This window comes from Suricata suricatta, chromosome 12 (assembly GCF_006229205.1).
Source record: "Suricata suricatta isolate VVHF042 chromosome 12, meerkat_22Aug2017_6uvM2_HiC, whole genome shotgun sequence".
NCBI classification, from domain to species: Eukaryota; Metazoa; Chordata; class Mammalia; order Carnivora; family Herpestidae; genus Suricata; species Suricata suricatta.
This window is the reverse complement of record NC_043711.1, coordinates 88,314,639-88,329,405: the sequence shown is the minus strand read 5'-3', so window position 1 is coordinate 88,329,405 and position 14,767 is coordinate 88,314,639. Positions and strand designations below refer to the sequence as shown.

Sequence of the window (14,767 nt, the reverse complement as noted above, 5' to 3'; positions counted from 1 at the left end):
ACACACATTTTGTAACTTAAAAGAATTACAATTCATGATAAATATGAAGGTTTCCGTTCATTTGTTTGTTTTTCCAAATCTAGAGAGCTTGAAAGAGGAAAACGAATGTTATCTGGGCAGGTCTGGGGGTTTTCATTACCCCCACCCATGCGATATGGACTTCCAGATCTCCTCCAGGCCTGTGTGCCCAGCCCTGCAGAGGGTGTTGGGGGAAGCTGGGGAAAGTCCAGCCCTCCTCCAAAGGGGCCACATCCAACCTAGGCAGCAAACTGCAAGAACCCTGGCCCATAGCTCTCAGCCCACCCTCCTCCCTCCAAGCCTCTGCACATGCCAGGCACACCTTCTCTCCATCAGGCCCAGTCCAGTGGCATGCCCCGTGCTCCGCCACTCTTGCCACACTGTCTAGGGCTTCCAGGTACCTGGGTCACTGACTGTGAGCTAGCTTCCCAGAGAAGAAACTACACTTGACTCTTCTCTCCATTCTCAAAACCTAGGTCCTGGGAGGCCTCAAAATGTTTAGAGTGCTAAGCAGCAAGGATGAACACATGAGTTAGACTCCAGAACTCATTATCTAACAAAGGCAGCAAAGACCACAGATGCTCAAAGATGGTATCAGGGATGGCTTCCTGGAAAAGGTGGTGCAGTGGGACAAAAAAAGGCAGAAGAACTACAACAAATATACAAATACAGAATTTGGTGTGGTTTACTCTGGGGATAGAAAAAAGGAGCAGTCACAGTCGGGAAGGGGTAGCGGGGAGACATGGCCCCAGGGGGCTAGTGCAATCTGGAAATACTGGGAAGTCCCTACACAAAGGTTGCTGCCGCTGATGGGAACCACAGGAAGCCAATGGGGCTTTGAGGAACAGAAAAAGCAGGACTCCCTGAGCACCCTGCCCTTCTTGGCTCTAAGCCAAGGACACCAAGCGATTCAGAAGAGCAAATCTGGAGAGGTGGAAAATATCCCCCAAATGGGCTGCCTGTCTCAGTCAGTACAACATGTGACTCTTGATCTCAGGGTTATAAGTTCGAGCCCCACACTGACTGTAGAGATCACTTAAAAATGAAATCTTTAGGGGCACTTGGGTGGCTCAGTCAGTTAAGCATCCAACTTCGGCCCAGGTCATGATCTCACAGTCCGTGGGTTGGAGCCCCACCTCGGGCTCTGTGCTGACAGCTCAAAACCTGGAGCCTGCTCAGATTCTGTGTCTCCCTCTCTCTCTGCCCCTTCCCCGCTCACTCTCTGCTCTCTCAAAATAAAATAAAGACATTTAAAAAAAAAAATGAAAAAAAAATCTTAAAAAAAAATCTTCCCCCAAAATGCTCTTCATTATTAAACCTTCCAAGCAGTCTGGGGTACACAGATAGGCCATTTCCAGTTGCCCCTGCCCCTCGAGTGAGCCACCTCATTCATCACCCTCTAAAGAAACTGCACATGCTGGGAGACGGAAGACAGATGGAATGGAGCCCTCTCTTTCAGAAGATGCTGAGATGGAGAAAGGAAGCCACCAAGGGAAGCAACTGCTCTGTGGCCAATTCCAAGTTCCTGCGCAGCACACCAAAGGAAGGGCAGACACTGCAGCCCAGAGCCCCCTTCAGCGGGGGCCAGAGACAAAGAGGCTCTGCTCCCAGGCCAGCTGTACCAACTAGAAGTTAACAGCTTTCACAGCCTGCAGACCTCTGAAGGGGAAGGATGGAGGTGACAAAGGGAGGCAAGGGTGGGGAAAAGCACCTGACACAGCTGGAAGCAGGGGGCGTGGGATAGGCCAGCAGTCTACACGCTGCTCAAGGCCTCTAAAGGAGAGTCTCCCCCAGGCCCCCGAATCACCTCTGTTCTGAGACTATGACCTTCCCCCTCTTACTTTCCAACAGGAACAGACAGAAGCAGCTCCCAGCTCCCACCAGAGAGGAAGTCAAAAGTGGAGGCCACAGGAAGGGTAGCTATCTACCTCCATTTTATAGACAAGGATCCAGGCTGGGAAACTTGGAGCCACAGGGTCACTCAACAAAGAAAAGGTGAGGATGGGACTTCTCTCCTTTCTGTTCCTGTGCAGCAGCTGCCTTCAAACCAGAGCAGCAGGGGAGAGAGGCCACAGCCCTTCCCAGGGGTACACAAGGAGACCCTGGCTGAATATGGGGGTCCAGGATGTATCAGGGCAGAGTTCAGCATCTGCCTCTGGCTGTGGTTTCAGCAGTCACTCCTCCCCAAACACCTGATTGAGAAGGGCCGCCAGGCCTGACTGGGCCTCTGGGCCCTCTCCCACCTTGATAAACAGGAAAAGGCCATTCAGACAGCTGGATGGAGGTCTGCAGGGTCCTCCAACATGGGACCTGGAACCCATATGTACTAACTGCTTCAGGTTACAGCTGTAAAGGATCCTTGCCAGCACATGAATCATCCAGAGTCTAGATTCTAGATGAATCTCCTCTTTGGAGCAATGAGAAAATGGAGGTTCCAAAGGGTCTTTTCCTGGTCACATACACGTGGCAGAACTAGGACCCTCTACATGGGCCCATAGCCTTCACACCACCCAGGCAGGCAGCCGCTTGTCTATATAACGCTAAACTAATCCCATCAATTTCAGAGGTGGGAACACCATGCCTATGCCACAAAGGAAGGAAGGGAAAGGAGGCCCCACCCAGAGAACCCAAAGCTGGAAGAGCGCTGAGCAGTTGCCTGTTACGCTTATTCATTCATTCCATCATCTAATCAAACACGTATTAGTATTAGACACCTATCTACTCAGTATCAGACCCTGGGTTGGGTCCTGGGTAAACAGAGATCAATAAGGCGCTTGAGTTCCTGCCCTTCAGAAAAGCCCCTGGCTGATGGCGGAAACAGATGTGGAAGCAGATAACTGTAAGGTCGTGCAAAGATGGAACAACAGGGAGATGTTTGTGGTGCTGACAGCACAGAGAAAGTGAGCGGTGCTCTCTGGGACTTCTCAGACTGCTCCGTAGAAGGCAGGTCTGGAGGGCTGATCTGCTTGTGTCAGGCAGAGGGGATTGCGGAAGCCAAGGCATCAATGAAGCAGTCTGGATGCTGGAGGTAGGGCTGGGCAGTTTCATGGAAGAGAGGAAGGGGCAGCAGGCCTAACTTGGCCTTCAATGCCACACAACAGGCAAAAGCTGCAGTATGGACAAGGGCTTGTTCCAACTTTCCAATCCAGACCTAAATAACTCCTCAGGCAGCCCATGGGTCAGCCCCCCAGGCAGAGGTCCTGTAAACTCTGACCTGTGCACCACTGCAGGCTGATGTTGTCCAAGTTTCTTCTAGATGTCTGTGTCTGCCAGGTCCCATAACTGTCCAGCACCTTAAAAGTTCAATGAAATGCTCCCCCTAGTATATTCAGGCTTCCCGGAGAACCACAACACTGAGTTTACGTCACTTTTCAATCGTCCTCCTTCCTGACGCTCAAAGTAATCAACAAGGTTGTCCAGGGCCTCCCTCCTGCTTGGACCTCTGCTCTTGGCTTGTCCCTCATGACTTCTCCTAGGTTTCCCCCTTCTTCTTGGGCTTCACTCCTATCCGCATTAAACACTGGCCTTTTGCAAGGCCGAGGCCAAGGTCCTCTCCTCTCCCAGTGTTCTAACTTTTCCCAGTCATCGATGCCCAGAGATTTCAGTGCCTCCTCTTACAGACACCACGGTCCTCACCCCTAAGCTTCAGACCCTTCAGTTCAACTACCTACTTGTCATGTCCACCTGCTTACCTCAAAAACAACTCAAAGTTAACCCCTCAAGCCCAAAAACACTCTTCAACACTTCTCTCACCAAAACCCAGGCCTCCTGCCACACCTCTTGGGTCAGGTAACACCATCACCTCCTGACAGATACACGAACTAGAAAGTTTAGAATCATTCTTAGCACCTCCTTTTCTATGCATATTTTGTCTTTTCTATGGAGTGTGAGCTCCTGGAGGGCATCGATTATGCACTTTAAGGCCCCAGGCCCTAGCAGGAAACGGAATGGCTTTGAAGACAAAAATCTGGGGCCTCTCTCCCCTGTGGAAACAACAGGGGCCTCCGACGGGGAGGATCCAAATAACAGGGGCTGAGGTGGGAAGGCAAATGGGAAGGGGACCCCAGCGGTCTCACCTGCAGAGCTCCTTGTGAAGCTCCATGCCAGCCCTGACTCCTGCCCTTTGGCTTCCATGTTACCACACACGCCCTATTCCCTCTTGGAGGAAGGGGGGTGGGAGGGAGGTAGCCCTTAAAACCCCCAGCGGAATCAACCTTGACCAGGAGGTTGAAGATGTGCTAAGTAATGAAAGACGTCATGAAAGCAAGGTCTGCTCACCCAAACACCCTCTTCTGAGCACCCCACTAGGCTCTCTCATTTTAGAGCCAGCCTCTCCTCAGCATCTGGTCACACTCCCTCTGGCCTCTTGGCCAGACCAAGCCAAGGCACGCTTCTTGTCCTTCTTTTACTTCCTGGGCAGGCAAGGCCTTGATGCATGATCTACCCTCTGACCTCACTCCGAGGTGATCAGGAACTCACTGCCTCCCCAGGAAGCCCAGCTAGGATTCTTCAAAGTTGCCTCCCCTGTCAACAGGAACTGCTGCCTTGGGACCTCTCCCTCCTGATTTTAATTTCCTAGTTCTACCTGCTTAAGACAGCTTCTGGCCTCACCTCCCCTAACAGGCTCCTCGCTGCCTCCCACCATAGCCTGCAGAACCTCTTCCTCCCAGTGTGGCCCCACCAGGGACTAGGACATCCTTGTGGAAACAGTCCAGGCACCAGGCGTTCTCTTGTCACTGGAGGGGATACTCTGTATTTCACTGCTGGTCTCAAGGGGCCCTGAGTAAAATCCTGGACAACGTGACATGTTACCCTTTCGAACCTCCTCAGTGGATATACTGAGAGCTACCAAGAAAGGCCAACAGGCACATTATACTCAATTACTACTTCTTCGAGTAGAGGAAGTTACTAGGGTAGGAAGAGGAAAGCTGCCTCCCAACAGCTGGAGGAAAATCAGGCGGAATGGGGGGAAGTGGTATGCAGAGCCTCAGAGAATCCATCACACACACAAACACACACACACACACACACCCCACCACTACCAAACCCGCCCCCCCCCAGCTGCCCTCCTGCCCCTAAGCAGACTGAAAAGTCTTTGAACCTGTGGCCAGCTCCTCCTCTCCTTCCCAGGGTTAGTCACTCTATGAACTCAGACCCACACTCTTGGGCCTGAGTCTTAAGTCACTCAATCCCATGGGGTTAGAACTTACCCACTACACACCCACAGCTTTACAGCCAAAGGCCCAGTGTGGTCAGTGCCCTACACCCCCCAGAGGCAAGGCCAAGCCAAGGACACTGTGACCTGGAGCCTCCCTTAAACAACCACTTCCCTCAGCTCAGCCATATCCCCAGGTGTCCAAGAAAACAGGAAGCCAACCCCAAAGTGAACGGCCCACCCCTACTGAGTTAGAATTAGATCTCACACAAACAAGTGGTCAAACTTGCAGTGGCCCAGCCCCTCACCAGTCTGGTCAGTGTTCACTGCCAGGGGTTGGAGCTTCCGTCAGCCCACTTTTCACCGTGCCCACGCCTTGGTCCCGGGCATCTCAAAGTCTTTGTACAGATTCTCTAACCAATCCTGGCATGCCAGCCAGCAAGAGGAGGAACTCCACAAGGGCAAGATGGGCTGCTACAGAGAGGAAGCTGATTGTGTCTGGACCCCTAGGCTCAGCCTACAATGTCTTAGGTATAAATGTTTCTTGCTGGCTCTAGGCTTTCATGGTTTTCTGCATGTTCTAGACTGCAAGTGTCCCAGGATCAAGGACTGAGTCTCCTTCTTTACATGTTTGCTAACCCCAGTGTCCTCTGTGCCAAGCATGGGATCGGCAAAGGAGATGCCAGTCTTCCGCAGGAGAAAGCCCCGCCCATTTATTCTGCATCCTGAGTCTTACTGAAGCCAGGGCCACCCGCCAACACCGGGAAGGGCCCGGAAGGAAGCGGCAGAGCCTATACACAAAGCCTACATGTGGCTATAAAAAGGAGCCCTCCCTGCTTCCCCCAGGATGGGCCCGGTTCCTAGGAGGTGACGAGTGGGGGAGAGAGCTAGTACTTGTGCCTGGGCACACAGCCACTGCAGCCTCTTAAAGGCTAGCCAAGCACCACCTCGAAAGGAACTAGTGTTACAAGGAGGGGGAGAATGTTAAGAGCTAAGTGAAAATGGCAAGCAGAGACTCTTAGAGCCCCATCTCCTGGGACCACAGCCTCCTCCAAAGCAACCAACTCCATGTCCCCCACTGCCTCTTCACCCAACCCGAGTATTCAGGGAGGACCCATTTCCCACACTTCTTTGCCTCTCCTCCTCCTCTCTCTCTCCTGAGGGCTCCCTGTGGAGGTGCCAGCATATCCAGCAAAAGAGCTCTGGGAGCATCTGTGAGGAGGCAATGAGAGACCTTACCTCCGGGGCAAAAGTGAGAAGCTGTGGCCACAACATCAGAGGTTTAGGGGCAGCTCAAGGATGGCACAGCAGGGAGGTAACAATCAGGAAGCGGCACAGCTATGGTATTCAAGTCTGAGCACAAAGCTGCCTTGCTGCAGAGAGCCCGGCCACATGGGCGGCAGTCTATCTGTCCTAACAGCAGAGCCACCCGCACCACTGCCCACGCCAAGCCACAGAAATTAATTCCTCCCCAGCCTCTGTTCTCTGAAGGCCTCTCGAGCCTAGTTTGCCCAGTGCTCGGGTCCTGCACCAGGAGGCTGATCCTGGCCACTGAGGCCATTCTCCAGGAACCAGTCGAGTGGCTTGTCGTGGTCACACACATGTAGTAGAAGTGAAAAACAAGTCTGCAACTGAGGTCGGGGGTTACTTATTATCAGAACACACCCTCACCTCTCCTGACTGACAGAACGGCCTCCTCTGGTTTCTTTCCTCTACAGTGCACCCCAGGTCCCATAATTATTTTCAGTCTTTCTGGCTGTACCTACCCCAACCTTTACATTCATTACTGGCCTCCCTGGTGCTTGGCACGTCAGCAAATGGCAGCGTCCAAAGCCAGGAAAGCACGGAGGTGTCTTGCTTGTTCAGTGTGTCACAAGAGCCCAAGAAAGCTTGGGGTTGGGTTTTTTTGTTGTTGTTGTTTTAAGGACAGAGTAGCTACAGTGATAAAACACAACGGCCTAGAGACCTACTACCACCAGGAACAAGGCAGAGGTTGCAGTTCTCACGTCCTGGTTAGCAGGCCTAACACACACCAGCTAGGCAGGCAAATGAAGAAACACGTGGATGAAACTTTGCACTTGAGCTTGTCATCAAAGAGAGGCCCTTCTCAGAGTTCCTCAAGCACAGAGCCCCAGGTCCTCATTTCCCTGCAGAGGCTGAGGGACAGTCATCACTGTGGGCCAGTTAACAGCAAGTCAGAGCAGGGCTTTATTGTCCCCCAGCTCACACCACCTGCTATCTTCACCCCCGGCCAAGAGGAAAACATCCTGATGGGGGGTGCCATTGCAAGATGAGGCAGCAGGTCATCTAGATGGAGGGTCTAGGTCCAGTCTGTCCATGGCCAGAAGCCTGGACTGGTCCAACAGCACATCTGACCAGAGGGCAGAGTGGATCAGATCACTGTGTCCACCAAAAAAAAAAAAAAAAACACCATGCTGGTCCACCAGAAGAGTCTATCTTTTTGTCGTTTCTACAAGAGTGAAAAAATAAACTGAATATTGTAGTGGGAATCAGAGATCCTGCATCTGGTCCCGGCACTGCCATGAATTTGCGATGTGACCTTACCCTGGGGGCCCTGGTTTCTCATCTCTGAGAGAGGGCTAACCATTCTTGCCCTCCCTCGATACATGAGCTGTGGCAGCACACAAACAATACCACGGATGAGAAAATGCCCCATGAACTGTTCACTATTCAAATACCTGATTTTCCTCATGCCCCAGTCCTTCGTGCACAAACTCAAGGAAAGAACAAAGAAAACAAGCAGGAAACAGATTTCTAGCCCAGGCTGTCAGAGCAGTCACCAGTGGCCATGCTTGGTGGTGGAAAGAACTCGAGCTCTATAGTTAGTTAAGGCGAAAACAAAGGAAACAAATATTTATTAAGTGCCCACAAGTGCCAAATGCTATGCAGAGCACTTTCACATAAAACCTCTTACTCTCATATACGACTTCGTTTAATTATTGCCAATATACAACTCTATGAGGAAGTGACTTTTACAGCTAAAAATCAGCTTCAGGTAGGTTAAAGTAACTTACCCAAGATCACAGGAAGAGCTGAGACCTGAACCCAAGTCTAATTTGAGCCACAAATCTTCAGTCATATGGAGCCCAACTGCCAACAGCTGCTCAAGGCCACTCAACACCCTTGTCTCTGCCTAGAGTCTTATCATCTGCTACCACACCGGTCTCAAAGAGTTCCTCTAGGGAAGCACAGGCACCATGCTTCTCTGGACAGAGCACTCTACAAGGAGCACCAGTACATTCCCCTCCTCCTTTCTCTCCCCCATTTCTCCCAGCCCCCAGTGACTTCTCCAGTTCTAAGGAAATAGGGGGGAAAATTCTCCTATCCGGGGAGCACCTGGGTGGCTCAGTGGGTTGAGCATCCGACTTCGTCTCAGGCCATGATCTCACAGTTTGTGGGTTTGAGTCCCCATGTCGGGCTCTGTGCTGACCGCTAGCTCAGAGCTTGGAGCCTGCCTCAGCTTCTGTGGTCTCCCTCCCTCCTTCCCCTGTTCACACTGTGCCTCTGTCTCTCAAAAATAAATAAATGTAAAAAAAACTTTTTTTTTAAGTCTCCTATCCCCTAATATCAGACCTTTGTGATATTAGGCCTCACTTCCTCCCTCCAACTTACTCATCTCTGACCTCTTTGAAGCTGTGTGAGAGGAAAAGGCATAGAATGGGAAGGGATGCCATGACTTACTGAAGGCTGACAGGAACAGTGGCAGTCCAGGCAGAAACAGGCCCTATTATACTGAGGTGGTAGCATTAAAGCACTTCCTAGAAAACAGGGGTCTCCAACCAATGTGCTCAGATAGCATTTCTCTGGACTAGGCACACAGAAATTTTGATATCAAAACAGCCGCTTTCAGTCAACTGCCCTGTCACCTTGGAAAAGTTGGCAGCGGGAAAGAGCCCTGACAACATCAGGGCTGCTGAAAGCTTAGAGAGAGGGAATGGGTAGGCTTCCTTGTCTCCACACCGAAGGGGCTGGTGGCCAGGCACCAGCACCCTCAATACAATAGGTACATCTGCTCCCTTCATCTGGTGTGTCCTCCTGGGGACCTTAACCCTCATCTTCCTCCTGGTCAGAACACCCACTGTGCCACACTCCATGTGAAACACTTCATGAAGACTCTCCTCAAATGTTCACGATACCCTTAGAAGACAAATGCAGCTTGTTACAATAACTCCCTTTTGTAGACAGGGACCCCAGAGAGAAAGTCACACGCTCAAGGTCACACAGTAAGTTAGTTTCGCAACCTGCATAGTCTGAGTTCACAACCCAAATGCAAAACTAGTATGCTTCACTAGGTCATCCCTCCAGACCCAGACCCCTCCCGTCTGGAGACACTGCTGTATCCCTGCCCTGCCTCAGCAAGGAGGTCTTGCCCCTGCTCATCAGCTCTCTCCTGCAAACTGCAGTCGCTCCACTGGTTTCCCTCAACTTTTCCCAGATAAAATGCAAGACAACCCCGCTTCAGCCTCTGCTGACAGCCACGGCCTGTAGGACAGAGTGTAACCTATGAGTATGGCACCCCTTGACCGTCACTGAACTGCTCCCAACCAGCCCCAGCCTTACCTCTACCACACTAAATGCATACCTGACTGTGACACAGGGATCCCCAGTGCCTCAGCCTGGGCACAGGCAAGCTCCTCAATCAGTCACACCACACAGATCACCTCCCCTGGGGATTGTTCCCTGGCTCTCTCCTTTCAACCCCAGCTCACTAGGCAGAGCTTGCTACTCTGCACTCACAGACCTCTTGGTAGACCTTTATTATGGTACATAGCACACACGGCTATAATTACATGTTCCCAGTTCTGTCTCTTCCAAGAGTGTGGGAGTTCCTCAGTGGCACAGTCCATGTGTTACTCATCCTCAGTGCCTAGCATTGGGCAAACAGGAGGTGTTCAAACACTATTTACTGAACAAATAAATGCTCCTCGTTCTAAGAGACTACACAAAAAAGGTTAGTGACCAAGATCTCTAACCAGGGACTCAAGCCTATGCATCTGTGTACATAATGTACACATACATTCTTAAAGTCAGATCTGATTCTAGCCACCAACTTCCAGTTACTGTGGCTCAATTACCATTGGCTGCTCACAGTCATTCTTTACCCTTGTCTATCTGCCTAGAGTCTTGTCATCTATTACTATCCTTTTCTCAAAGATGTCCCCCCAGGGAAGCAAGGTCGCCATGTACAAAACACTCTACAAGGTGCACAAGAACAGTGCCCCTTCTTATCGCACCCCCACGTCTCCTAGGGTTCTCCTCAGCTGGAGGTGTTGGAGGGGGGCCCTATGCTGGGTGTGCTCAGCTTCTCCAGTCATCTGTGAAGCGAGTCCTTTCCTAAGTTCACAGGAAAGAGCTCCAGCTGGACAGGGGGCCTGGCAGAGTTGCCCTGGAAACCCACACATCAAGGTAAGTGTGGGGTGCTGAGGAAACACTAAGAGGTCTGACTTCCCCTGGAAAAACTACAGTCAGACAGGAAACACACAGGCAGGGATGGCTGGCTCTGGAAATCCGGACATGTGTTCTTGCCCCTCTCCCACTGGGAGCAATCAGCCAGTACAAAGAAAACCCCCATGACACTAGCCTGCCCACCTCAGGCACCTTGAGGCCCAGCCGTCAGAGCAGACCTTGTGGTCTGTCTCCTCGCCAGCCTGACAGCCACAGAGGACAAGCCCAAGATAATTGGTCCCAATATCACATCCTCTCTGAGCCTGACTGCCTAGTCTGGGCGGTTTGCTCTCTTCTGCCACCATACTGACTCCTCCCTCCTGGCCCAGCCAACTCCCATCAAAGGTACCACTAGGAATTATCATTGTCTGTTTTAGTTTTGCTGATGGCTAGGACCTGTTTTCATTCACCACCTAAGGGGGCCTAGCATCTAGAAGAGGAGGGAAGACTCAAAGATGAAAGCCTGAGGCTCCAAAAGTCCTACAGAAGAGCATGGCTGTCATTCAGAGCCCTCCATGGAACCTTCACACAGGCCACTGTGCCCCCCACGACCCTTGACTGAACCAGCTCACCCTAGAAAGGCACCAGAAGGAAAAGTGTGAAGCCAGAACCTAGAGAGGCTGAGGCTGTCTGTAACGCAGGTCTAGGCACAAAAATTTCTCCTTAGAGGAGCAGCAGAGAGCACTGGAACATGGGACCTGAGGCCCACTGTCAGCACAACCCTGGGGCTGAGGGGCCTCTTGGGATGGCTAGCCAGTCAGTGACTGGAGAGCTGGATCTAATTGAAGCTGTCACATACTAGCACTATCACTCCATGGCACAATTCGCTCCCTGTATTTCCATTTCCTTATCTGTAAAATGGGACAGGATTCCAGACACACACATATGCCCAGGGCCCTTGAGAAAATCAGCCAAAAAATATGATGAAAAGTCACTGTAGCACACAGCAGGAAGTCTATAATTGTTTTGTATTCACTTATGTCAGTATCTGCAACATAAAAAACCAAACATCAACCTGGTTCCTGTCACATCACCATGACAACTGGCACCAAAGCACTTCCCCACCCCTCTTTTGAGCCAAACTACCACCCTAGAAATCAGCAAGTACCAGTATCATTTCACAAGTGGCAAAGTGAGAGGGCATGGAGTTGGGTCAGAAGCAGGCCTGATGCACGAGTGGTGTGCATTTTCACTGAACCACAGCATCCCTCCTTCAGGTCCAGACACCCTGAGGGCAGCAGAAGTGCCTCTCTCCTTGGCCAGGCTACAAGCACTATATGGAACCCTGGCAGAGTCAGCAGGAAAATGCAAGGTGGCAGGGATCACAGCTGGCAATCCAAATTTCCTCAAAGGCTGCAGAGCGGGGCTGGAGGGATCAGAACTCACCAACAAGGTGCACTCATGAACGGTCAAAAGTGGGGTAGCTTCAGCAAGAGGCTCCATTTACAAAGTGTGAACTCTACACAAGCATCTACTAGCATTTTTACTCAGACTCCTTCAACTGGGCCTCCAAAATCAAACGGCAATGGCTCCTTCTATAGTCTTTGGCCATGCTCCCAGATGGTAAGGTCCCTGAACCTGTATTTCTCTAACTTATCTACCCTTGGGGGCTGGGGCCATTGGTCCTCTGCATTCCTGCCACCAGCCCCCAAAGATAACCAGAGACACCATGGACTAGACTCCTCCCTCTTCATACCCCTTCCTTCTGTTCAGGCCCCAACGTACAAATAAGAAAGTCACATCCTGGAGTCAGACATGAGAGTCTCCATAGATTTACTCCATAAATTTTACTCTTGTCATGTACTGTTCTATATAACAGGTGGGTGGCTGAGGAGAAGAGTTGAAGCAAAACAAAACCATTTCCTCCCTTTTTCCGGGTAGTGATCTAGGTGAAATGTGAACTTGGCCCCCATCCTCCTCCCCTCCTATACCCTCACCCTCTCCTACAGCCACGTTCCACCTCCCTCAACATTCCCAGGCCGGGATCCACGAGGGCAGTCATGGTCTATTAATGTTATCGTTATTATTAAAAACAGCTCACACTTATTAAACGTTTACAGTGTGTCAAGCACTGTGAGATGTTTTACATCAATTTTCTCATTCAATCCCCAGAGCAACCATATGCAGTGGATATACTACCACCCCCATTTTACAGATAAGAAAACTACACTGAGAGAAGATAAGTAACTGGCTAAGGGAAACACAACGAATATACAGGCTTCAAATCCAGCCTTGCCTTCAACCAGTGTGCCGCACTTACCGCCTGCTGGTCACGCACATGATTTGAAGTGTTAGTTACTCAGGAAATCTCTATCGAGGAACCTCCAGCCACTGCCACCAGTTCAGCAGAGCAGCAGGAGCACCATAAAAGCAAGAAAGGGGCTGTGCCTGGAGTCTATCTCCGCTCCCTGCAGTGTATGTCCTTCCTCCACTTTGGAGTCCAGTCTCTCAAATCACTAACATTTCCTCTTGATGGCTGACAGGCCTGATGGAGGCACAAAGGCAGGCAGCTGCCATTTCTAAGTTCAGCAGCTGCATCAGATCTGGAGTTTGTAGTTGAGGATGGCTGCCTCACCACAAGACTTTCCTTCCTCCCAATCTCCTCACCCATCTACACACATGCACACCATACCCAAGGAGGTCTGCAGGACCTTCCCCTGGGGGTGTCACTTCCTGACACCCCCCCACACATGGACCTGGTTCTAACACCAGTCTCTGGTGGGGGGAGGGTCCCTGCAGGAAGCAACCCACGAACTAGGGTAGCAGACACACTATCTCTCACACTTGGAGGTGGGGGGATGGAGGGTAGAGCTGGGTGCCCATCCGGCCACAGCACAGACAAGGCAGGGTGGCAAAAGACCTGTGGGGTTTTCCAAAATCCCCCAACTCCATCCTCCCAACTGAGACCTGCCCCAAAGCAGCCAAGCTCAGGCCTGAGAAGGCAGAGAGGCAGGAAACCAAAAGTAGCCGCTCCGGCTGCAGAGAGCCGTGGAATACAGGACAGGACGCAGCACACAAAGGGTGAGACCCCAAACTGCCTGCACGCTCTTGAAAAAAGTACCTGACTCCAAGGCCCTGGGGCTGGCCCTCCTGGGCCAAGCTCTTGAGAATGTGCTTCCAAGGGCAAGAGGAGCCTGGCCCCTTTACCAAGAGTCCCTGCCCTGGCTTTGAGTGTCTGCCCACCCACGCAGACCTCTAAAATTCAGTTTCAGGACAAAAGCAGCAGCGGGCGGGGGGCCAAAAAGACACTGCCTTCTCTCAGGCTTTTCCAAACCAAACAGGACCACCTTCCACCTTCTCCGCAAAAGAGAGATGAGTAGAGCTGGCTCTGATCCAAAACCAACCCTACCCCAACACCTGCCTAACTTCTACTTAGGGAATCCGAAGGTCCTTTGCAATTGGAGCCCAGCCTGGAGGCCCAGAAAGTTTCACCAAGACTCTCTTTTGGGGAAAAAGGTGGTGGGCGGTGACTGCCTGGTCTGGCCCCAGGTCCCGGGGCTGGGTGGGTTGACGCTGCCTTCGCTTCCCTCGCCTTGGCCTTCCCTAGGTAGGAAGAACCCGACCCCTGCCCCACCAATATCCAACCCACTAGGATTTTTAGGCCTCAAGGCCGAGCGCTCGGAATACTGCCCCCTACCCCAGGCTGGGGGAGGGGGTGTCCTGTCAGGTGACTGAGGACCCGGATGCCCCCCGCCCCCAGTGACCACCAGGGCCGTGGCGGGGGCGGGGCCCGGAGGGTGTGGGGGAAGGCCCGAAAGTTTATCCAAGTCACTCCGGCAGCGGGCCACTGCGCGCGAGAGCCGGGCGCGGACCCCCACGGCCCCCGCGCGCAGCGGGCCCCGGGGAGGGGGCGCACTTACTGGCCCCCTCGATCTTGTCGGCGCCACGGCTCCACGTGATCTGCCGCGTCTCCAGCTTGACCTGGAAGGTCTTCCGCTCTGGTCGCTGCGACTTCTTGGAGTAGAACAAAGTCATGACGGTGCCCACCTCGAGGCTGCGGCAGAGGTGCAGCACCTCGGCGTCCGAGGGCGCGCCGGGCCCGCAGCCATTGGCGCAGGGGGACGCGGCGCCCGCCATGGCTCCGGCACTGGGGGTGGTGAGGAGGCGGGGGGAGGCGGCAGCGGCGTC

At 52.3% G+C, this 14,767-nt stretch overlaps 1 protein-coding gene across 5 annotated transcripts in view; it reads right to left on the bottom strand.

Moving 5' to 3' along the window:
* Positions 1–14,761, bottom strand: part of PLCG1 (phospholipase C gamma 1) — a 36,479-nt gene extending 21,718 nt beyond the window's left edge. For 4 of the 5 annotated variants that reach the window (XR_003901147.1, XR_003901146.1, XM_029917662.1 and 1 more), the window contains exon 1: positions 14,500–14,761. Coding sequence is in view for 3 of the 5 variants with exons in the window: in XM_029917662.1 (XP_029773522.1) it covers positions 14,500–14,716 (217 nt within the window). In the remaining 2 variants the exon portion in view is untranslated. Of the gene's footprint in view, positions 1–12,899; positions 12,935–14,499 lie in introns of those variants that run through there. The other variant, XM_029917664.1, reaches the window with a different exon arrangement.
* Between the last annotated feature and the right edge of the window lie 6 nt (positions 14,762–14,767).